Here is a 23,387-nt window from a genome sequence, read left to right on the forward strand (position 1 = left end):
TTTCTGAGTTTTCAGGGAACACTCAGGTCACATTTTCTGTCTTTAGTCTGCCACGAGCAGGGCTGAAAAAAAAAGAAAGACGAGATCCTCATGTAATCTGACCTCTTGGGAATCTTGTGGCTTTAAGAAAAACATCAAATATCAGGAGAATTGGTGACACTGATTACTTTCAAAAGCCATGAATATAGATTTCTGGGAGTTCATGTCCTAACATACGTTGGAGGAAATTTAACTTATATATAGTATTTATCTGAAATATGACATGTATTCGGTTTTCTGATTCTGGCAAATGTATCTCTTTAGAATTTGTTGATTTCAGCTACAGCAAGATCAGGCCTTGGTCTTTTTATTACTCATGATAGGGCCAAAATGGCAGATACTCATGTTTTGCAAGAAGGTGATATAGAAACATTCCTTTATACTGTAGCTTGCCTAGTATTTTATCGTTCATACTTCAAATACATCTACAGTACAGTAGGAGGTATCCTGTAGGCACAATATCAGTTTTACCCAAGTTATGCTGAAATTTGTGGCTTTCAGGATTTCCCTCTGTGGCTTTTACTAAAGGACAGGGGAGATGTCACAGAGCCTTAATGTTAGCCCCAGAAAAGGGAAGAGTAGATTAATGGATTACAGCTGGAAATGTTTATTTCTTGTTTGTTTTAGCTAATTTAAAGTTGGTGATGGGAGGAATATAGTGCTGAGTCTGTGGGTGTTCCAGGGCTGGAGCATTGACAGGGAAAAAATGGTGGATGCTGAGCACCCACCGGCAGCCATCTCCCCTCCCCTCTCCTCCTCTCCCCTCCCTCCCAGCGCCTCTTGCCCACCACGATCAGCTGTTCTGTGGTGTGCAGGAGACACTGGCTGGGAGGGGAGAGGAGCAAGGGCTCGGGGGAGGGGGCGGAAAGTGGCAGGGTGGGGGCGGGAAGAGGTGGGTGGGGACTGGGGGGAAGGGATGGAGTGGGGGCTGGACCTGGGGAAGAGCCGGGTGGTTGAGCATAGAAAGTCGGCACTGCTGGGGACGAGAGTGGCTTCCATGGCACAAAGAATGCTATCTGGGTAGAAAATCAAAACAGGCTTCCAATTTTGATGTTTTTCTGTGTGACTATTTTGGAGGAAATAAAAACATTAATACTCCATGCATTTGTTTTTTGCCAAATACTGTGTTATGACACACACTAAAGGGCCAAATAAAATTTATATTATCTGAATATTTTGTACCTTCTATTGTTAAAAGTATCAGCTAAGGTTCCTATCACTTAAGGGGGTTGCAGGGAAGGGAGAAAGTCTGCATCTTTTTTCAGTTAGTTTGATTTGGGCATTTAACAACATCTTGGGTATTTACATTTCTGCTGCTTCCCATCCATAGTCAGTTCACTGACTCTTTTGTTCATGTGGATCTTCATACAGCACCCATGAAGTAAAACAATGAAAAGCAACAACTCTTCTAGCAAAATATAGTCAGAGCAGTTTTGTGTCACTCAGGCCTAGATCCTGCAATTGGATCAATGCAGAGAGCGTCCCTGCTACTCTGTTTCCTTAGTTCCAGAAACTTGTTTTGACAGTAAAGGACAAAACAAAACCAGAATCCTTTTTTTGCTATGTGAGTTCCTTATATCTAAGGCTGCATCAGCCTGTGATCTTTTCATGCTAATATGTGAGACTTCAATCAGGGAATGATAAGAGAACATGAATCTCAAATTAGAATTTCTCAGATGTTTCCAATCTAATCTTGGAAGAGATGAGCTAACTCAATGTGTGGACTTGGGCGAGTCACGTTATCTCTCAATGTTGGTTTCCTCACATCTAAAAAGGGAATAATAACGCATTACCCACCTACCCTTCAGGGATGTTAATGAGGATTAACTAGTTAATGTCTGTGCAGTGCTTTGAACATAGAAAGCACCATAAAAATGCTGCATATCATTAACAGTAAAACAATTTATATAGGGCCTTATCCATAGCCCATGGAAATCTTTTCATTAATGGGCTTTGGCTCAGGCCTATAGTGCCTCAAGTGTGCTAGGTGCTTTGCAGACCAAAAAAGAGTCCAGGTCTCAGCCCGAAGGAGCTTACAATCTAAATGGACAGTGAACAGATAGAAGATGGCAAGTGATTTGAACAAGCAGCAATGCTCAGTACGCTTCTGTAGTTTTTATATGGGTTTATTTAGCAGTTTGCTGGGGGACGATATGGGGGAGAGTCTGTGTTTAATAAGTTTTGTGGAAGAAATATGGGCTGTTTTGTTAAGTGAGGCCAGGGGACGTAGGCTGGATCACGGAGGGGGATAAAATGGAGACTTCTTAAATTAAATATGTCCTTCCAATAGGTGTTGTGAGTGTATGAGATGCTGCGGAAGAAGAGACCCAAGGCCTCGTACGGTTTGGCTTGGCCATCCAGAAAAAAGAGACCAGAGATACCCTCGCAATGTGATCAACAATCAGAAATACAACTTTTTTACATTTCTTCCTGGGGTATGTATGCCCATTAAACTTCATGACTCCGTACCCCTAACACCTTCCTCATTTTCAGTGGTTTTTACAACATAGTGAATGCTGAACCTTAAGTCAGAGGAAAGAGCTAATATTCTGATCCCTTAAAGTAGTTAGGAATATGCTTCACACACTTTGCCTAAACTCAGGGCCATAACCAGAGCAGGGCAACAGCCCAGCGCACAAAGCCATCAGGACAGAAAAATGGGGCAGGGGTTAGGGGGTGCAAATATGCTTGCTCACCCCGGCATTAAAATGCCTAGTCACAGCACTGCCTAAACGTCACTTTTTGTTGAACGTAAAATTAACTAGTAGTTTGTATGGTTGTAGAATAGATGCCATACAAATCTCGCATTGTTGTCTCTATGGGTCAAATTCACTCTGCCCAAAGCTTATAGGATTTAAGGGAGGGGATGAATGGAATCTACCCGAGTCATGTGGATGGATTTCATTGCAGCCCTTATGCTACTGCTTTCGAAGCTCATGGGCTGGAATGGCAGCCAGAACACCTCTATACTGTTACATGGGGTTCTTGTTCCACTGAATCACGCAGGCCCACACAGGCAGTCAGTTCTCTGGCAGCATATTCAGGGTTTCTTTCCAAAATTCACTGGCAGAGCAGACATGCTGTGGTGACTGTAGACTATTACCTAGTGTCTAACATGTGTCTCTTAAGCAAGCTCATTGAGAAACTTCTCCCAGTGCTGGGATACAACTGATCAGATTGCATATGTTGCTCAATGGGTTACCTGGCAGGTTTATTTCTTTTGCCTATGGATAAGTTATCTCAGTGTAGCACCTGATGAGCTGGACAGACAACCTGTTCATCAGATTTGACAACTTCCACTCTCACCCCCATATTATGCTTTTCTCAAATCTGTTTATTCATAGTCCTTCAATGAAGAGTTCTTATGAATGTGCTTGGGCATATGGATTTTTGAAAACTGCTCACAGCAAGTACTCCTTTGAATATTTGATACTGGTTTGGGTGATTAGGCAGCTAAGTCACCTGATATGTGTTCTATTCTCTGATTGGATGATCTCACCTCTATAAATAAGAGGATTACCTGAAGAAATCACTGAGGTACTGAATTTCTTGAGGCTATTCTGCGGAGGGAGCACTTTATTTAGGGAGAGACACATGGCGAGTCAGAAGCAGATTGGGGCAGTTTTTGGACATCCCCTTGTTGCCCACCTGTTGGCTGTAGTTTTCTGTGGTACGCTCTTTCTTGCTGGCTGGCCCTTCTTCTTGCTGGCTCCAATTTCTCCCTGACAATGGCAACAGGGCAGATGGCCTTTCTCCCTATCATCATCTCTTCTGTGTTGCATCCACAGGCTACCTACCCTCTGGCCACAGAACCATCATGATGCATGGCCAGATCATGTATGCCCTGTGCTTTCAGCTCACATTGTCATAGGGCATGGCTACACTGGAAACATCAAAGCTCTGTTGTGGAAGCACTCCCTCGGTAGCGCTTTGAAGTGTGAGTGTGGTCAGGCGCTCACCCAGCACTCCTGGTAATCCACCTCCACAAGGGGATTAGCGCCAAGCGCTTGGCTCCCAGCTCTTGGAGCCTGTTTACATTAGTGCTTTAAAGCGCTCTGACTTGCTGCACTCAGGGGGGTGATTTTTCACACCCCATAGCCAGCAAGTTAGAGCGCTATAAAATGTAAGTGAAGCCAAGCCCATAGTCTCTGTCATCAGTTTAAAAGCAAAACCAGTCCTTGTTGAAACAGAGGTCTGACTGGTGATGGTTCAGTATGCAAGGGACAGTGGAACTACTTTCAAAACCAGTTCAAGTTCAAACTGCATTTGTTTTAAATATATATTTAGCAGATTTTTGTAGGCAAAACATAATGTTGGTTAGGCATCCACTATTTACAGTTGCTGTCACTTTTCTGATTGGTATTTATCAAAAGTTTAAAGGTAAAATTATATGTATGTATTAAAGACTAACTACTGCAGAATCTGTTGTATAGCACAGCTACATTTGTGTGCATGTTGTTATATTCACCAAGATGATCTTTTGGAAATTATTTCCAGCACTACTTTGCTATCATTATTTAGGATTTAGACATTACAGGAGCTAGCAGAAATGAATGTCTCTTATCACTAGTTCAATATGCATAACTCTGAGATCTCCATTAACCTCTCCCCTCCTCCCTTTTTTTGTAGGTGCTGTTTAACCAGTTCAAATACTTTTTTAATCTTTACTTCTTGCTTCTGGCCTGCTCTCAATTTGTCCCTGAAATGAGGCTTGGTGCACTTTACACCTATTGGGTTCCCTTGGTAGGTAATGTACGGTTTGTTTATTCAAGAAAGTGTCCGTGTTTAAATACAAAATGTCCTTTGTTGTCTTATCTCTCTGATCTAAGTAATTCTGTGTCTCACATGCTTTTTTGGCAGCTTATTTGTAGGAAGTCTGCTCTCTAAATGTTCTGAGTGCAGATGCTTGTACTCGCTTTTAAATTAATTTCATACAGGTTGGACATTTAGGTATGGTAGGACTCCGTTACTGATACCCTCTTCATCTGAGTTAATAGGGGCATAATTCTTTGTCTCTTACACAACTGCCACTAGGCATACCCACCACTGGGGCAACTGGCCCACTTCTACACTCCAAAAAAATGAGAGACTAGATGGCGAGCAAAGTAAACAGCTTCCTGGCTCCTGTGAGTATTGATCACAGCTGCTAAGTTATTAGAAAGTTAAGGGTGAAGATGGAGGGTCTGCATCAGAGCATTTTGCTTTGGCACAGCATTCCAGAAGAGGGCTGCAAATCAGCAGGATTTCAGAAAAGCTTGTCAGGTGAAGCAAAGGACCAAAGGGCAGTTTTCAAAAGCGACCTTAATGAATGACCGTATGTGCAACGACAGCAAATCATGCAGTCCCGCCAAACAGTTTGACTTAGAGTCTTTGGATGGGTCAACAGGCTGATTTTAAAATAAGATGTTTTAGTTTCTTAAAATACATATTTTTACATTTCATTTATTCAAATTTGCTTAGAGCATAGATGCTTCCCCCCGAAACCCCTGACACACACACTTACTGATTTGTCATTTTCCAAACATATATTTCCCCTGAGGTTGGAAGAAGTCAGAAAGCCAAGTTCGCTACAGTCTTTGGGAAAGGATGCTAGCTAACTATTTGAGATGGGGTTTCCCATCTCTCGTTAAAGTTGTTAGGCAGATCTCTAGAGTAAATTGGTGCATCCACAAGGGTTCCATGTGGCTTTATTTCAATCTCAAATCTGCAGGAAGAGTTGAATAATTTCCCTATTACAGAGTTCTCAAATGTTTTCTGTCTGCCCCTTACCTCTTGCTGTGTGCATAAACCAAGCTCCCTTTCTGCTGCCAACTGCTCAGAGGAACCTTGCCATGTTGCTGTCTCCAGTGGAAGTCAGGGTGGTAAGGTGTCAGGAGATGACTTTTTTTTAATATTTAGGTTCCTGTTTTCAGAATTATGTGCATTTGCATGTACATGTACATATGCACGCCTGGGCAGTCATGACAGATATTCATATCAGCTCTTCAGTAAGATGTCTAGTCATCTGTGCATGCAATTCTAAAACTCTGGACATTGGGTTTTATGGCTGACTACCTTGACTCCATTGACTGTAGAGTACATAGTATTCTGGGACAATAGAAATAAGTGTTTAGGAGCAGACCAGATAAAAAGGGATGGTGATTTAGAATTTTTTTTAAAAAAGGACACAACACTGATTTTTTTGGGAAGGTATGGAGGGGGGAAGGAAGAGTTAAAAAGGCACAATAAGGAGTGATTGAATGGAATGATAAGATAATTTAAATTACCTGAGCAATGCACATAGGAACGCACTGCACAAGCCAATTGAAGCTACAAGGGCCACTTAAAAATCTATAAAAAGAAAAGGAGGACTTGTGGCACCTTAGAGACTAACACATTTATTTGAGCATAAGCTTTCGTGAGCTACAGCTCACTTCATCGGATGCATCCGATGAAGTGAGCTGTAGCTCACGAAAGCTTATGCTCAAATAAATGTGTTAGTCTCCAAGGTGCCACAAATCTTCCTTTTCTTTTTGCGAATACAGACTAACACGGATGCTACTCTGAAACCCGTTAAAAATCTATGCACCTCTAAACTTTTTTCCCTTCCACTTCCAGTAAGCAGCCTCCTGGGGGTTTACATCCCTCTCTTGCACATGAGGTCAGCTGATAGTTAATCACCAAGAAATACCCTATGTTTTCTGCATAGTATTTTAAGTACATTAACAGTTCAGCTTTGACAAACAAATGGCAGAAAACACTTGCATCAAACCTGTGCTGCCATCTGTCTTCACTCAGCAGGGCTGCAAATGAACTGTAGTTATCTGGATCTTCCAACAGGGTTTAGAAATCCTTGGGTGTAACTTGTTGCTTTCAATATAGGAAGCAAAAACATATTTAAAATAATCATAGATCCACAATGATTTTAAAGATGACACTTTTAGGCTGCTCTTTGGAAATCACGGGTGGTAAAATCCCTGCAGTGTTGATGGTAAAACATTCTCCCCATTTTCAACTGAATTGGGAAAAATGATTTCCATTAAATTTACCTCAATCTGATAATCCTGTTTGCAAAAGCAAACTGATACCACAGAAGTAAAGAATATCATGAAGTTGCTACTAAAACTCTGCTGGTAGTCAGCCCTGTGCCTGGTTGAATTCATGTTTTGGCATATACGTATGACAAAGTTATTGTATTTGTATTGTATCTGTTTAGGAAAAGTGAGTGTGTCACAAAACTAGTTTGAACAAGCCCCCCCCACTCACTCTCCCCTATCCCCCAACAGGTTTTTTATAGAATCCTATAAGCAATTGTGATTTGTCTAGGCCAGATGAGCAATTAGGACTCAGCATATGAGCTGCTAGAGAGTAGTATAAGAAAGGTCTTTGTTCATTACTGACTGCTGATACAAGTGTTCGGTATAGAATGACATACATGATGGCATAGTGAGGCAGCACATGTGGGAATATTTTTGGATGATTATTTTAAATTCAGATACCCAAACTCTTTAGATTCCTGATCCACAAAGCAAGCTAAAAATAATCAACACGGATTGTTTCTTTCCCTTTTATCTGAAAGCACCTAGGAGTTTTTGAAATCGTTAAGTGACAGAGAAGCCTTCAGTCTTTTTTTGCTTGTCAGTTACCCAACTGATATATCTTTGAGTGGCTCAAAGTGAAATGTACTGACCCTAGCCCTTCTGGAATGAAATGCTTCTATCAAAAGATCATCTTGTATATTATTGCCTTCCTGGCTTCTGTAATTTGAATCTATTCAATGTCATGTTTACATTATTAAAGCAATTCCAAGCCTTAAGGACATATTCTCTCTTGATGTAAGAATATAATTCCCGTTAATGTTAATGGGCACTATGTATGGAAGGTAATGAGAGACTATCTCAGTAGTTTGTGTATTTAACCAACTCTCTTCTCTCCACAACAAAGCTGGTAGATTTTTTTGTTTTGTTTTTTTGTCTTGTCAAAACATGTTTTTTTTTTGTTTTTTTTTTCATGAAAAATGGCTTTTATTTTCATTTTGGCCAAAAATATATTGGGAACATTTTAATGGTGGTCACACAATGGAGACTCTACTTTTTCAGTATATTGGGGTTTTGTCAAAAAAATGGAGAAGTTTATGGAGGAAATTTTGAAAACTTAAAAAAAAAATCTTATAAAAATTAGCATTTTTTGAACAGTTCTTCTCTATTGTACAGGCAGAAAATTGCCATTAACATTAATTGGCACTGTGTACAATTTGTGGAATGATTAGAATTATTATTATCTATTATTAGAATAGGTACCAAAGTGTATTCTTTGCTAAATACTCAAGTGACCTTGAAAAGGGGGCGGGGAGGCTTGATATTTTAAATCATGTGTATCTTAATTAAACCTCCCGCAGTCTAATAAACAGGAAAGTTTTTAGGCTGAAACTTTCAAAGGCGCTTGAGTTAGGTCCTTTTGAAAATGCCCCCTTTAAATAATGCAAATACATGCAATACCTTCTGCATTTCAAAGCTAATGTCAGATGTTTTCTAATGTATCCTGTGGTTGTGCACTGATACGTATGAACTGTGGCTAAGACACTGCACAATTTTATTGCAGTGTTGTATGTTTTAGGTGAGACTGTGTGCACAAAAACCAAAGCTATAAGAATGTCTGAATTTAGTTGCAGAAAATGCTGTCCTTCAGTTTCAGTAAACCAGAGACAGTTTCTTGTTTGAAAAAAACAAAACAAAAAAGGACATGCGAAAAGGTTAATTATTGTCAGTGTCAGGTAGTAATATTGTGAACACTCTATGCCCAAGGTTTTCCAATATGATCTGTAATTTTGGGGTGCCTGACTTGAGGTGTCTTTAAAGAGGCCTGATTTTCAAAGGGTAGGTGCTCAGCACTTTCTGAAAATCAAGTCCCTTGAAAGGCAGCTTAAGTTGGGCACGCAAAAATTCTTATCCCGTTTGTTATTTACTTATCAAACCCTTTTCTGCATTATTTATAAATCTGTCTGTGGTTTTCATGTTTCAACTGTCATGTTTTCAAACAATTAAAAAAAATTGAATTTGATTGGATACCTAACAAATACATTGGTTGACAAGATCCCTGCTGCCTGATGACAAGATTCTGTAATATGAATTTTCACATGGAGTGTAAAGCACTTGCAGCTCTGTTCATTGACATGCCAGATTTAGCAATGTAGTGAATCAGAGCTGAATAATGTCTAATATAAAATGAGTTTGCGATACTAGCCCAAAGAGGGAGTTGCTTTGTCTGAGCTCTGCTTATTTTTAGAGTCTGGTAATACTAAAAGTATGATGTGCATGTTCTCCATGCTGTAAGAAACTGAAATAGTTCCTCTCGTCTATGCTTTAGTACTGTGAGTAGTCACATTAATTTTGAGGCACTAGTCATGGTAATAAAGTTAGGCACATGTATGTTCGTAGGATCAAATTAGATGAACTGTCCTGGATAGTCTTGTGCTTAAGGCACAAGACAAGGTCTCGGGAGATCTGGCCGTGCAGTGGGTTTCCTGTGTGATCTGGGGCAAGCCACAGCGGCCCAGGCCCTTCAACATGTTTAGGCATGAAACTCCCTTTCATTTCACTGGGGGTTAGCCCATGTTTACGCTACAGCGGCACGACTATGGCTCTGCAGCTGTTCCTCTGTAGAGCCGTAGTATAGATGTTTCCTGCATCAACAGAAAGAGTTTCTCCATCAGTGTAGGTAATCCATCTCTCCAAAAGGCAGTAACTAGATCAATGGAAGGATTCTTCCATCAATCTGGCTGGGTCTGCAGTGGGGGTTAGGTCAAACTAACTATGTTGTGCAGGGTGAGAAATTTTTCAGAGCCCTGAGTGTTGTAGCTAGGTTGACCTAAGTTTTAGATGTAGACCAGGTTATTCACCTGAATACCTGCTAGGAGCCAGGCCTTAATCTCTCTCTGCCTCAGTTCCCATCTGTAAAATGGAAATAAAACTTCCCTACCTTACAAGGGTGTTGTGAGGGTAAATTGTTTGTGATGTGCCTGGCAAGCAGTACAGAAAGCCTATAAATAAAACTATATTTAAAAAATGTGAGTGTATTGTTATCTTGGTATCAGTGTTCTGTATAACACTCATCATAATAAGTAAGCAATAATAAGTCAGGAAAACAAGACGAAAACATTGAATATAGACATGGGCATTGGTCAATATTGTGCATTACATGGATCTGAGACAGAGGATGTTTTCTGGCCTCTTACCCATTTAGTTTTTTTCTCCCCCTTTAGGGTTTTGTGCTTGCAGTTACCATCATTCGCGAGGCAGTGGAGGAGATCCGATGTTACACACGCGACAAGGAAGTAAACTCCCAGATCTACAGCAAGCTCACAGCAAGAGGTCAGCTCTTTGGCTCCAGTTCTCTGCCTCTGCCCCGCTGTATCCTGTAGCAGACTGCTGGAATAGCAGGAGTTGCAACTCAATCAAATGTTGCTGACAGTCAGAGAAGCAGAGTTCAAGGAGGGCGGGAGGGTTACAGGCATGCAGGCACGTGGCTTAATGTCCACTTTGTTGCTTTTAGCACTGGAGCACTACAGGTCTCGGTAGACTTGCAGATAGCTTCTTGCGTAAGTACAGTTGAAGCTGCCAGTTATTGAACGTTCCCCTAGGAAATAAATCGAGAGCAAATGTGAATGGGCAAGTTATTTCAAGTAACTCCTGGACATATTGTATGCAAAGTGGTAAGAATCTCAGTGTTCTATTTATAGGGTGTGTGAGGCTGTATTTGGTACTGTGCAGGCTGAATGGAAAGATGTAGTTCCTTTCCATAAATTTAAAATTTAAATTACACACACACACACCAGTCCAGGCAAACGTTGGATGTAGGTTGAACTTTCAGGCAGATCAGGCTCTTGAAAACTGATAGACCTAAATCGCAGGCCATTGTAAAACCTGTGCCCTGACCTTTCCTTTGTGGTACCATGGCACGTTGGAGAAAATGGAACCTGGAACTGAATCACCTTGGAGTTTGCTTCTGCAAAATGAAAGCAAAGTATCCTTGTCCCTCCTCTACTATAGATCCTTTAGTTGCCTGATTATCAGTGAATGGCCTCATGGGAGCAGTGTTTTTTAAAGGAAGGGAGGTCCCTCAGTGGCCAAGGAGAGGGAGAGAGATCCAAGAGCAGCAAGTAGATGGTAGATGGAATGAAGGCAAAACTAGGCCTGAAGTAGCGATCGTGTGGGGGTTCAAAATTGTATTTTATTCACATGAGTAGTTGTGCATGAGTCTTTCAATAATACTTTTGCTTTCCAGGTACACTTCCTGGCTTGTCACTTGTATGGAAGGAAATAATGTGCTCTGCTGTGTGCAATGAAAGATTTTCACAAACCAAGATCTAATAAGGTTGCTGAAGTAAATATAAACCCAGATACAAAATACAAAACTAACGCATAGCTGTTAATAACTAAAGAAAGAAAGAAAACTGCAGATTATCGGTGGCAGTTATTTACTTAAACGTTCTAATAACCTTGTTCTAGCTTAAAAAACTTTCCAGACACCAGTTAGCCAAAGGGACATGCAACAGATAAGGGTGGGAGGGGTTCGGTCCAGTAGGGTCCAGGGGCAGTTAGAAGGACACAGCATAACTAGTTAAGATAATTTACATACACATCCATTATTACCCCAACACTTTATACATGCACTTGACTATGGCATGAAAATTCACCTTGCATGTTACCTTAGCTGTGACCCTACTATACAAACTTAAGAACTCTTTCAACGTATGCACCACTAATTATATTCTTCTTATAACCATGTAAAGTGTATAATTAGTGACCTAAGTGCTGAAGGCGCTCATAAATGTGTAGGTCAGCGTTAAGGTGGCTGAAACATATAAGGTGACTTTTCAGATGTTAATATTTTCATTAAACCAGATATGTGAGAAGGGGTAATGAAATGTGCATAAGCTATTTCATTATTTCCAGGGGTTTTTTTATGCTTAACGTTTTTTTAATGGTAATGATGACATTACGTATTTTGTGGAAGAGTTAAGCAGCCTGAACTCTAATTTTTCTGTACGTGCTTGTGATCGTATGAAAGAAATGGATCCCTGAAAGCATAACACAGTCTGGGGTAGAAAATACTTTGCACCAAGCTCCTTGGAGATTGTGTAGAGAAAAGCATGGTGTCATGCTCTCCTCTCTGAAGTGTATAGGAGGAGTAGAAGAACTTTGCTCTTGCATATCTTAAGATATGTCATCTGGGTACCTGCCAAATTCCAGTTTCTACCTGGCTCTACTGGGCATGCACTTCCATAACCCTGCCACCACCACCTGACCCTCTTTGCCAAAAAGCTCACATCTTAGTGTGTCACTAGTGCTTTGTTGTGAAAAATATTACATGTTGACATTCAGCTAATATTTTTGAATGTGGTTTTCATGACAACGACAGAAACATTAACCAGGGATATTGCTAATTTGTGTATTTTGAATATATTTTGTTTAGCTGCCCCTCCCTTGAACTCTCTGAATAGTTCAGACTGTTAAGTCATTTATAAGCCAAAAATAAAATAGACACTAGATCAAAATTTTTAATAGGGTATTTCCAGACAGTTAAACTATAGGATAGATTCACTTCAGACTTCCTCAAAATTTCATTCTGTACCCTAAGTATCAGTGGTGTGATTTTTGGTTCAGATCATTATCTATATTATGCCTAACAAAGAAGTGTAAATCCCACTTTAACTGAAGAATAATAGTTTTAACCATGGCACAGCTAGCAGTGCTGCCCAGTGATGCCAGGAGCTTTTTTTTTTTAATGAGAGTGAGCTGAAATTAAGTAGCTTCTTTTTTGGGGTTCAGTCCTCTTTGATATCACAAAAAAAATGTAGCCTCTCAATTTGAAGGAGGAGTGATCTGAGCATGTGTGTAAAAAAAGCTGCATGTGGGATTCATGCTATGAACATTTTGCAATTTTCTGAGAACAAGCCTTCTTTTGCATGTAGTTGCTTAAGATTATGCATATTTCACAGGCTGGGAACTGTGAGGCTGCTGTGGAATAAACCATAGCAGTTGCTGAATATTAAATCCCCTTTTAATAACATGTTCTCACTACAACATTTAAAATGCTTGGCAACCAGCAAAAGTCCCATCAAAGAAGGGTTTACTACATCTATTTAAAGGTATAAAAGAGTTTCCTTCTGTGTTCTATTCATTGATCTATAAGGGGCCTGACCTTTTCTTAGTTCTTTTCATATTGCAATTACGTTTCCCATGAATGATTTTCCCTCCCTTCCTTCTTAACTTCACTAATTCTTGAAAGAAACTGAGTGGGATGGGCAGCTGGACACTAGCATATAATACAAGCCATTTCATTAATTTTTTAAAATATATTTGGTGAGGTAACAATAAATGAGACACTACAGTGGTCCAGTCAGAACAGAATGTATATAGAAGGAATCATGAAACTATTTATTGTAAGGCTCAAATGTGCAGTGGGCACATTAGTAGTGATTATCTAAACTTTAAAATATGTATTTTCATAACAATTTTTGGGAAAGAATTAAACCATTTTGCACAGTAGGAATGGAAGCTAGCAACTTTCAGGGGCTTAATTGTCAGCCACCAGAGACCTCAGACAGTTAGGCCCCGGGTATGCGAAAGTCACCAGTAGCATTAGTAATAGAGTCTTATTACCATTAATTTTAATTAATTATTTTTGGGTGAATTTACCAAAACTCCAGATACTTAAATTGTAAGCTGTTTGGTGCAAGGATTGTTTTTTGGATATGTTTCTACAGCACCTAGCAAGATAGGGGGCGTGGTCAATGACTGGGGCTCCGAAGTACTATCACCATACAAATAACAAGAGCATATCACATTGAGAAGGGCAGTCGAAGAGACACTACAAGTGACTTAAAGGCTTTTAAAATGTTGCCGTGTGTTTTTAATTGAGGGCAATTTCAGCCCTATAGATGGCCATCAGCATGGGAGAGGGAGAATAAGGAGTGAAACTGAACACGGCTATACTTGAGGAATAACTGTGGCAGAACTAATTTGTCATAAGAATATTCATCAGGAAATTGTAATCTGTGCTGTTGAATGTCTCTAAATTGCTACAAAAACTAGAACTCGTGTAGTTTTTCTCTCTTCTCCCCACTGCCCCGTGAGCACAAATCTAGGCAGCTTAGTCAGAGTTAAGCATGAACTTAAGGCTATGTCAACACATGAGACATTACTGACACAGCTGCACCACTGTAAGAGCTCTCGTGTAGCTGCTCTTTGCTGATGGGAGAGAGCTCTCCTGTCGACGTAACTGAACCAGCGAGCAATGGTAGCTATGTCGGTGGGAGAAGCTCTCCCACTGACATAGCGCTGTGCACACTACCACTTATGCAGGCGAAACTTGTGTTGCTCAGGGGTGTGGGTTTTTTTCACCCACTGAGCAACATAAGCTTTGCGGACATAAGTGGTAGTGTAGACATGACCTTCGTCGGTGAGATGTAAGCATGTGCTTATGTGCTTTCCTGAATAGGGATGGATTTAAAAAGAGGCCTAGGTGCTTCCCTGAATTAGCATCATCTTGTCTTCCTCTGTGCATCTTTCTCCTGCTTTGAATTCCTGCCAGTTCCTTCTCTACAGAGATCTGGATTTTCTGTTCACTTGAACAGTATCTTGTTAATGCACTTCCAAGCACAACTAATCTCACCAATCAAACATGAACTCACCAGCATGCCGTACTGCAACAGCTTCGGTATTTTGCAATTATTTGTGACTTGCAGTTTTCCTCCTGTTCACCAATTTTCTAATGCATCCTTTTGGATAACATCTTTAAGATTCAATAAGCTGCTTTCTTGATAGCGAAAAAGGGAGAATCCTCTTTGGATCACTTCTTATTTGGAATATAGTAGCCAAACTCCAGTACTGGTATAATAATAATTAATAATAAAAATTAATAATTTCCTTACTATAGAGGGCTGTATCCTTTATTCTGCGTAAAAGAGAAATTATTACTCAGCCTATTTTGCCTTTTTTTAATGGGTTGCTGCTGTTACTTCTTTAAGCCCATAAATATTTTAGTTAAAAATCAGCAAACTTCTAGAAAGTTTAAGTAATGTTTTACAGGACAGTTGTTTGGATTGTAATGGTCAACAATCACATTTCAAAACCTACAGGACCACTTTTGTTTTAAAATCTGCAGGCTGAATTTCTGCTTGATAGAGAGCTAGGTCTTTGCTTACAATTCCAGGATTGTTCTTGTTTTCTCTCACTTTTTTTCCCTTCCCTGGGCAACAGAGCATAATAGAGAAACTACACAAATGGTAAGAAATGTGAAAAGAACTCCTACCGAGTGGGTGCTCCTTAAGATACAGATCACTGGCAATTACCAGCCATATAAAAACAATATTTTCCCAACCCCTCTCTGCCGTGCTCCACAGTTTATATAGTGTTAGGCTGTATAAGACAAAAGCTTAATGGAATGGCTCAAAACAAACTATTTCTGATTCTAGGGTGCAGAATCTTGTTTTCATAAACATTTGGCTTCAACTTTTAATTCCGAATGAAGAGTGTTTTGATCTCTGCTGTGATAAAGGCTGTGGAAATCCCACATAAAATCTCCATAGAGGCCTTTATATGGTAGAAAGAGACATTTCCTCTTGCTGGTATGTTTGACGTTTTAAATAATCTGCATAATGGTGAGTTTATCACACTGAGGATCTGGTGGAAATTCAAAAACCCATAGCTGCGTGATGGAGTGAAATATTTCCACACTAGAATGCACGTTTTCTGTCTTTTGTCAGACACAAATAGCATGTTTCAGGGCACATCAAAAGCTAATATCAAGGAACTTGAGGGAATGATATTTGTTTTTGTATACAAGAAGGGGCATACACATTCCTTTGTTTCAGGAAAATGGAACAAGTCCTGTCTCACACTTTAAGAATGAAACCAATACCATGTAAAGGAAAAACCACCCTCATGTAACATAATGGAGCAGAATTTTGTGATCTGAATTTTGTGTTTAAGCATTTTAAGGAACTTCAAAAAATGGAGGCCTTAAAACATAACATTTGAAGTATTTTTAGTTAATCCTTGTTAAATCTGAATTGTTTTAAAAATGTACATTGCTGCTTGTCAAAGAAGAGTACTGTTTCATGCATTTATAAAAGTGTCCGTATTTTATCTTCTTATCTTTTACATTAGTTGAAAAATACTGAGAATGATATTGAAGCATTTGTGTTATTCGGTATCTCAAATGTGCATAAGCAAATTCCAGTATTCAGTAGCTGATTTAAAAAAACAAAACAAAAAAAAAAAACAAAAAAACTATAGAATTCCCAAGATTAAAATAAAACTAATTTTAGTAAATTGCTTTATGGGAGTCCTGACTGAAAGGAAACATCTGGTCCTGTCTTCTTAGTGTGACATACGGTGTTTCCCATAAGATGTCATCCATGAGGGGCCATGAATTTGGTTGGTAAAGAAAATCAGCTTTGCTAGTTAAAAGGGAGGGGGTGTATCTCACGCAACAGGCTTCTTTAGAGAGTGCAGATCGGTTAGAAAGATATTTCTGTCATCTGTCCCTTTTTTCCTTAAAAGTGCCAACATTGAGATGCTTATGGGATGAGACCATGAATACCAAGGTGTATTTACTTGTAGCAGATTTATTGTAATTTCCCAGACGCTGATGTATGAGGGTCTGTAAAGCTTTTTATGCATGTAATGGAAGTTACAAGGTGGTGATGTCCAGGGGGTTTCAAACTTTTTCCTAGTGTGAACCGTATTTTAATTCAGCCTGTCTCATTAACACTTCCTCTCCATTTGCAATGCCACAGACCATTTCCCCTCATACTCATGATTGCCTAACATCCCTGTGGCTCACATGGAAAAGTGATGCTAGGAGAGTATGTCAAGTATTTTAAATGACTTGGAGTTAAATTTAGAAGCTGGAAATGAGGGGCCAGCACACTCTGACCACCCAGTTTTCCACATACCCCACTCAGTGCTCTGTGCACCATGGTTTGGGAACCTCTGTGGCTACGAGGAAGGAGTGCTTAGGGCTTCTTTCCCTGTACAGTAGAATATTCACCAGTGTTCTCTATTATTCCATGAATGACAATATGAGGAGGAAAGAGATGTAACCTGCCAGACCATTTTAGTGTCATAATGTATTGTGTTGTATAGGACATACAGAAGGGGGCTAGAAGTGATGGTTTTGAAGTGCTGCATTCCCTTTAAGCCTCTTCATGGAAGGTAATGGACTCTAATCCCTTGGTATGCTGCCTGCCCTGCTAGCTATGGATTCAGTAGCCCAATAGTCATTTTGTTTATCTTAGTTCACTAAATTCTGATGAGCCAAAGCTCAAGATCTGTGAAGACCTACAAGATATTTGTAAATGGACCTTGACTGCTTATAATTTGTAGTAATAATTAAAGCAGGTAAGGAAGTCTGTGTTTATTAGCAGCAGTGATGAGGCATGTTGTTCAGGACACAGTGTATCACCAAAGCAGCAGGCTGCCCAGGAGCTTAGAATGGCTTTCATTGTTAATTTGAAGCAGAAACACTGAAGCATATCCTGAGAGGGATGCTAATGAAGGGACTGCCAGTAGTAAAATCCTAGTGACCTTTGTGCTTTGTGCTAATTTCCCCTCCTTTTTTTTTTCACCCCCTTTCTGAGCTGGTAGCTGGCCCGTTAGCCAATGAATTGCAAATTACAGTAGGACTGTTGTCCATGCTGGGGTTCTGCCTGGCATGAACTCCCACGAGTCTCCCCCCTTCTACTCAAACCACAACAGATTAAAGAGGCTTTTGTTGAGTATAGCAGGCAGCCACATAAAGCAGAGTTCAAATTAACTGATAATAAATCTCTAGTCACCATGAGAAGCCAAATCTAGAACTGGCTAATGATTTAAAATTACTAGCCAATTGTTAAATTAGTTCTCTGGTTTAAAACGACCGGTAAAAATGCTTGAAAACTGCAAGGGAATAAATGTTTATACCTTCTTGTGAGGGGGCATATCTTACCATGTTTATTCAGACAAAGCTCTCGTTGACATAAAGGAATGACTGTAGAAGTGGGCCATCTATAAGGTTGTAATACAAAAAGGAAATTAACCGTGAGTTAAGGTTGACGTATCTGTTTAAATTATTGTGGTCAGGTATTATATTGAAGATGTAAGCCTCCATTTTCCACCAACGTTGCTGAAAAGAAACACCGGAAATTCATAGCTCCTTGTTACATTCTCATTGTTATACCACAGTCTGCCTAACAAGTTTTGAAAGCATTTTTAAACTCATGGATGCTAAGCACTATAAAAATAATAGAATAACTTCACCCTGCTGGGTCATCACTGGGGATTGAACCTCGGATCTCCAACACCAAAGCATAGGCCTCTATCACTTTAACTAAAGCATCAGGTAGAAGTAGTATGGACCAGCTCTGTATGTTATAGATTTGTTATTGGCCACCTCCAAAATAACAAATTTTAAAGTATTCCCAAACAGTTTCCAGGATAGCTTTGATGGACCTTTAGCTAAAGATCCTGCTCAGCTGTGTGTATTTATACTGTATCTTTTGCTGAAAAGGTTGTAACTTACTGAAGTTTGTTTCACTTCTGCAGGAACCATGAAGGTGAAGAGTTCTAGTATCCAAGTAGGGGACCTTATCATTGTTGAAAAGGTTTGTGTGGATTTGTATTTGTATTGTGTGTATGTGGGGGTGGGGGGATTAGTTTGTAAAATACTTTTCTCGCACAATTAATAAGAATATTTCACTAAAATCTGCCATGTCAGTGTTTTTTTACCATGGCTAAAATTTTAGTGATGATATTTAATAATCTCTCCTAGTAATATTCCCTTTTCCATAATTTTATACTGTATTAAATAATTCTCAGTAAGTTTCTAGAAATTGGAACAAATTTCTCTGTGGAAGCCTATGATCTGAAGTTTCCATTTACTTCTGCATGACGAGATAAAAACCCCACATGGTCCTACAATCTGTAGTAGGCCAAATTCTTGATCCAAGTGCATCAATAAAATGTGCATGTGCAAATGCTTGTAACTGAGTGTTTGGATACACGAAGACCCACTTGACCTGAACAGGTACCTACATTGCATGTTCAAATACATTATCCCTGTATGAAGCTTGATGGAGAGTCTCTTGCACAATATTATAAGTATCTGTAGCTGACTGGAAATTGAAAACCTAGAAAACTATGTGCTTTATATGACCTCAGATGACCCTGTATCAACTTGCCCCTTTGTTCAGAGGATGATTTGCACAGACTTCCACTTTCTGTTTCTGCAGATGTCTATCAGCAGTAATATAACAAACAACTTGTACAGATGAGGGGTAAACAGAACCTGTATAGAAAAAAGCACATGCATGTGTCTTTTTACTAGCATAGGCCTTCTTGGAAGGAAACCAGTACAGGCTTTAAGCTCCTAATGCTGGATTGTTTGAGACTCTCCAGAGCTAATGGATGAGTTCTTTGAAAACCTAGAGCCTGAGCCAGCTCCCATTGAAATTGTTGGGAGCTGGCTCCTAATGCCTTTGTCTTTGGATTTCTACAGTGAGCTAGCACAGGTAGAGGGAAGAGATCCTGTTTTGGAATTCAAAATAAAATAAATCCTGAACCCCAACTGGACAAAGAATTAAATATTATTTTTGAAAAAACCTTAGTTTTATGCCACGGGATGCAGGGGTACACGAACGTGCATACAGCTATGCGCAGTAACAGCCTTTCCTTTTGTAACAGAACCAGCGGGTCCCTGCTGACATGATCTTCCTGAGGACGTCAGAGAAGAATGGTAAACATCTGGAACTAATTATGAAAATAACCATTAACCTTTCACTGGTTATTTGGAAAAAATAATCATTTGAAAATGTAACACAAATGATACAGTTTTAGAGTTACAAACACTTGATGGATTGGCTCTTTTGTGTTGTTTTTTTTGTTATATTCTGATGGTTTTTGAAAATTAAAGACAGTTGACCTTTAGGTTGAGTCATAGTTAGTGAAATCACACAATTGCTTTCATTACATGGAGAATTAGCTATATGGTTAGAATTGCCATTCAGCTTTGTCCTGCTGAAACACAGGATAGTTTGGGTAAATGTTTAATCAGGGGGCTTAGAAAATAGGTTGACTATGTCTTACAGATCGAGTACACTGATTTGCTGTATTCAGTCATATAAAAGGAAAGGAGTGCTTGACTCCTCAAAAATAACATGGCTTCCGTGCCTTAGGGACCCCCATTGTGTGTCTGTAATATGGTTTATTAAATGAACAGTTGCCAGGAGCACTGTTCTTTTAAAACATTCATACTCGTTTCTCTTTGTGTCCATTGAAATCGTTGCCAGTCTCATAGCATTTGTAACTCAAAACAGCCTTTACATACATAAGGTAGTATATGCCTTACCTGTCATCCAGCACTGTATCCAAGTGTCTCTAACTAGCTATTTATTATATGTGTTTTAGCCTCTTAAAATTATATTTATATTTTTTTTACTTTGATTTGTTCCCTTCATATAACTTACTTGAAAGTTTGGTTTGATTTGTTTGTTTGTTTCCTTAGTCTTGGCTTATTTAAATAGCTGGAGTCTCAAGAAACTTTTCATTTAAATTTCTCATAAAGGTTACTCTTAATCAGCTGTTGTTTTCATAGGAAGAAATGTGTCCTATCTCAGGAACTAATTCCATGAACCATATATGTACTTACAATAGATTTAAAAAGACCATTAACAAATGTTGAACATCCACAGGATCTTGCTTCCTCCGGACTGATCAGCTAGATGGTGAGACAGACTGGAAGCTGCGGCTGCCAGTTGCCTGCACTCAGAGATTACCCACCGCTTCTGTAAGTAGTTTCCTAGTAAAAGACTTTTTTGAATTAACTGTTTATCAGTGTGTCATGAACAATTGAAAGTGTACGTAATCGTACGTAATCTGCCAAAAGCGAAAAATGTGTGTTCTGTCTGGCTTTCACAGAAGGCAAAATAATTGCCATTTTGGAATCAGAATTGAAGACTTTGAAAATTATTTGCACACTTGATCCTCCTGCCAATATTTGTACTGAAGGGAAAAAATCCATTCTTCCACAAGATCATGGTTTCTTGATATTTTGTTTGGTTGGTTTTTTTTCTGTATTTGCGGGGAGAGGAGTGGAAGGGGAAGGATTGAATGTCATTTTTATTATTCCAGTTCTCACTTCACAGCTGGTTAGGCCTCTGGGATTTTGAAAAATGGAGGAAACCGACAAATTAAAGTACAAGTAGTGGTATATAGACTGTGTTTTGTTCAAGAGACAATAAAGTGGTATTGGAAGAGAGAGATTTGGGTATGAATGACATTCACCTAACTTCTTATTTGAAATGTACTCTTAGTAACCCATTGATCTATGGTTAAAATACACCCCATAAGGTGTACAGTAACCACTTCTGCAGCATGAAGTATTGATCTCAACATGCCTTATGCAGTTTTGAGGCAAATTTGGCAGCTGAAGAGGAATGACAATTAGAACTTCTTTTTGCCAGGAAAGAGAGAATAGCAGAAGACTTCATGAATTCAACTGGGTACTTCAACAGACAGGTTAATATTGTTTCGATACAATAGTGATGGATCCCTATGGAAAACTTAAATAGAATTACTGAGCTAGCATCCAAAGAACTGCCTTGAAATAGGAGCCAATCAAATGGGGCATGGTATACATGAAAGTCATCTACCAGTAATTTATTATAGAAAGGTTCATTTCCTTGATGACAGTGCACTTCCTGCTTTCTCAAATACTCCCCTTTCTGTTATTGAGCTCTACTGCAGTGGTTCTCAAACTAGGGGCGCCGCTTGTTCAGGGAAAGCCCCTGGTGGGCCAGGCTGGTTTGTTTACCTGCTGCGTCCACAGGTTCAGCCAATCGCGGTTCCCACTGGCCGCGGTTCGCTGCTCCAGGCCAATGAGGGCTGCGGGAAGCGCCGAGGGATGTGCAGGCCGCCCTTCCCGCAGCCCCCCGAGGGATGTGCAGGCCGCCCTTCCCGCAGCCGAGGGATGTGCAGCCCCCCCCCACATCAGGAGTGGCAAACCATGGCCAGTGGGAGCCGCGATTGGTCGAACCTGGACACAGCAGGTAAATGAACCAGCCCAGCCTGCCAAGGGCTTTCCCTGAACAAGCAGCACTCCTAGTTTGAGAGCCACTGCTCTACTGTACTACAAGAGAACAAATCATGTGACCTGACAATGGAACTTTTCCTGCCACTTAAGCAATTGATTGCCTTCATAAAAGGAGAGTTAGAGCATGGTTATTCCTCTTTGCCATCTGAACTAAATATATAACCATTGAATGCTATGTGTCTTCCCAAATCCTGCAGAACTCTGTTTGTGTGTTATAAGAAACAAAACAAGTCAGCTGAGTGTGCTGCTGTTTTGCCAACTCTTACTGTGGCAACACCATTCTAGTGAAGCTATTGTAATGATTCTACTCTGTCTTCATCGGCTGAGAGATTTTCCGTATGAGTACATTGAGTGTCTTTTTTTGATTTGCTTAAAGAAATGTTATTCATAAAATAATTGGAGGCTTAAAGGCTTTATATATTGTGGGATAATCGTGTTTTAACTGCTGCCATAACATGTCTATTCTTTAGGATCTTCTTCAAATCCGATCCTATGTGTATGCAGAAGAGCCCAATATTGATATACATAATTTTGTGGGGACCTTCACCAGAGTAAGTCTACTGATATGTTTTAAGCATTATATATAAGCGTTTGCCACACAGACCTTTTGAATAGCATTTTGGTTCTTGGAAGTGACTTTAAATTGCTTCACGAGAAATGCTGAAATGTTGCTTTGCCCTGTACAAATATACTAAAGTCAAATAGGTTAATAGGGATCCTTCTCTCTTCTAAATAATATGCATCCGTGTGTTAAATAAAATCTAAAGCTTTATAATTCATTAAGAGTTTGCCTTAGAAACAAAAGACAGCAGGCCACTCAGCATTAAGGGTCTTATCCAGATGGAATTAGTTGTGGCCATTTGGGTCCAACAACATGGTGCTGCAAAATAAGCTCACCTGTTCAGAAGGGAGGCTGGCCCACCACACAAGTGGTCAAAGACTGAAAAAATCTCTGCCATTCAGAGCTGTGTGGGGGCAGAAGACTTTAGGTAAATAAGCCAATGGCCATCAACTCCTATTCTGGGTTGGTTGGTTCTCCCCTCTCAGGGTCAGTTGGTGGGAGTTAATGTGGCAGTCTGTAAGAGTTAATGTGGCCTAATACATGTGCACCTCCAATAGTCTGTTCTGGCCCTAGGTCCCTGAGAATGTAACATTTTAAAAAAAATTAAGCTGTCTGTTACTCTGGGGGGTGGGGGAAATGGAGAGAAGAGATGCAATGGGTGTTTGGGCCCAAA

At 39.8% G+C, this 23,387-nt stretch overlaps 1 protein-coding gene across 1 annotated transcript in view; it reads left to right on the forward strand.

The window, feature by feature from the left end:
* Positions 1-23,387, forward strand: part of ATP9A (ATPase phospholipid transporting 9A (putative)) — a 94,880-nt gene that overhangs the window by 13,186 nt on the left and 58,307 nt on the right. Inside the window, exons 2-8 of the mRNA XM_084646286.1 lie at positions 2,330-2,474; positions 4,669-4,782; positions 10,280-10,388; positions 18,609-18,667; positions 19,746-19,797; positions 20,753-20,847; positions 22,623-22,703. Of these exons, the coding sequence (XP_084502412.1) occupies positions 2,330-2,474; positions 4,669-4,782; positions 10,280-10,388; positions 18,609-18,667; positions 19,746-19,797; positions 20,753-20,847; positions 22,623-22,703 (655 nt within the window). The remainder of the gene's footprint in view (positions 1-2,329; positions 2,475-4,668; positions 4,783-10,279; positions 10,389-18,608; positions 18,668-19,745; positions 19,798-20,752; positions 20,848-22,622; positions 22,704-23,387) is intronic.

Source organism: Lepidochelys olivacea, assembly GCF_965140295.1.
Source record: "Lepidochelys olivacea isolate rLepOli2 genome assembly, chromosome: 13".
NCBI classification, from domain to species: Eukaryota; Metazoa; Chordata; order Testudines; family Cheloniidae; genus Lepidochelys; species Lepidochelys olivacea.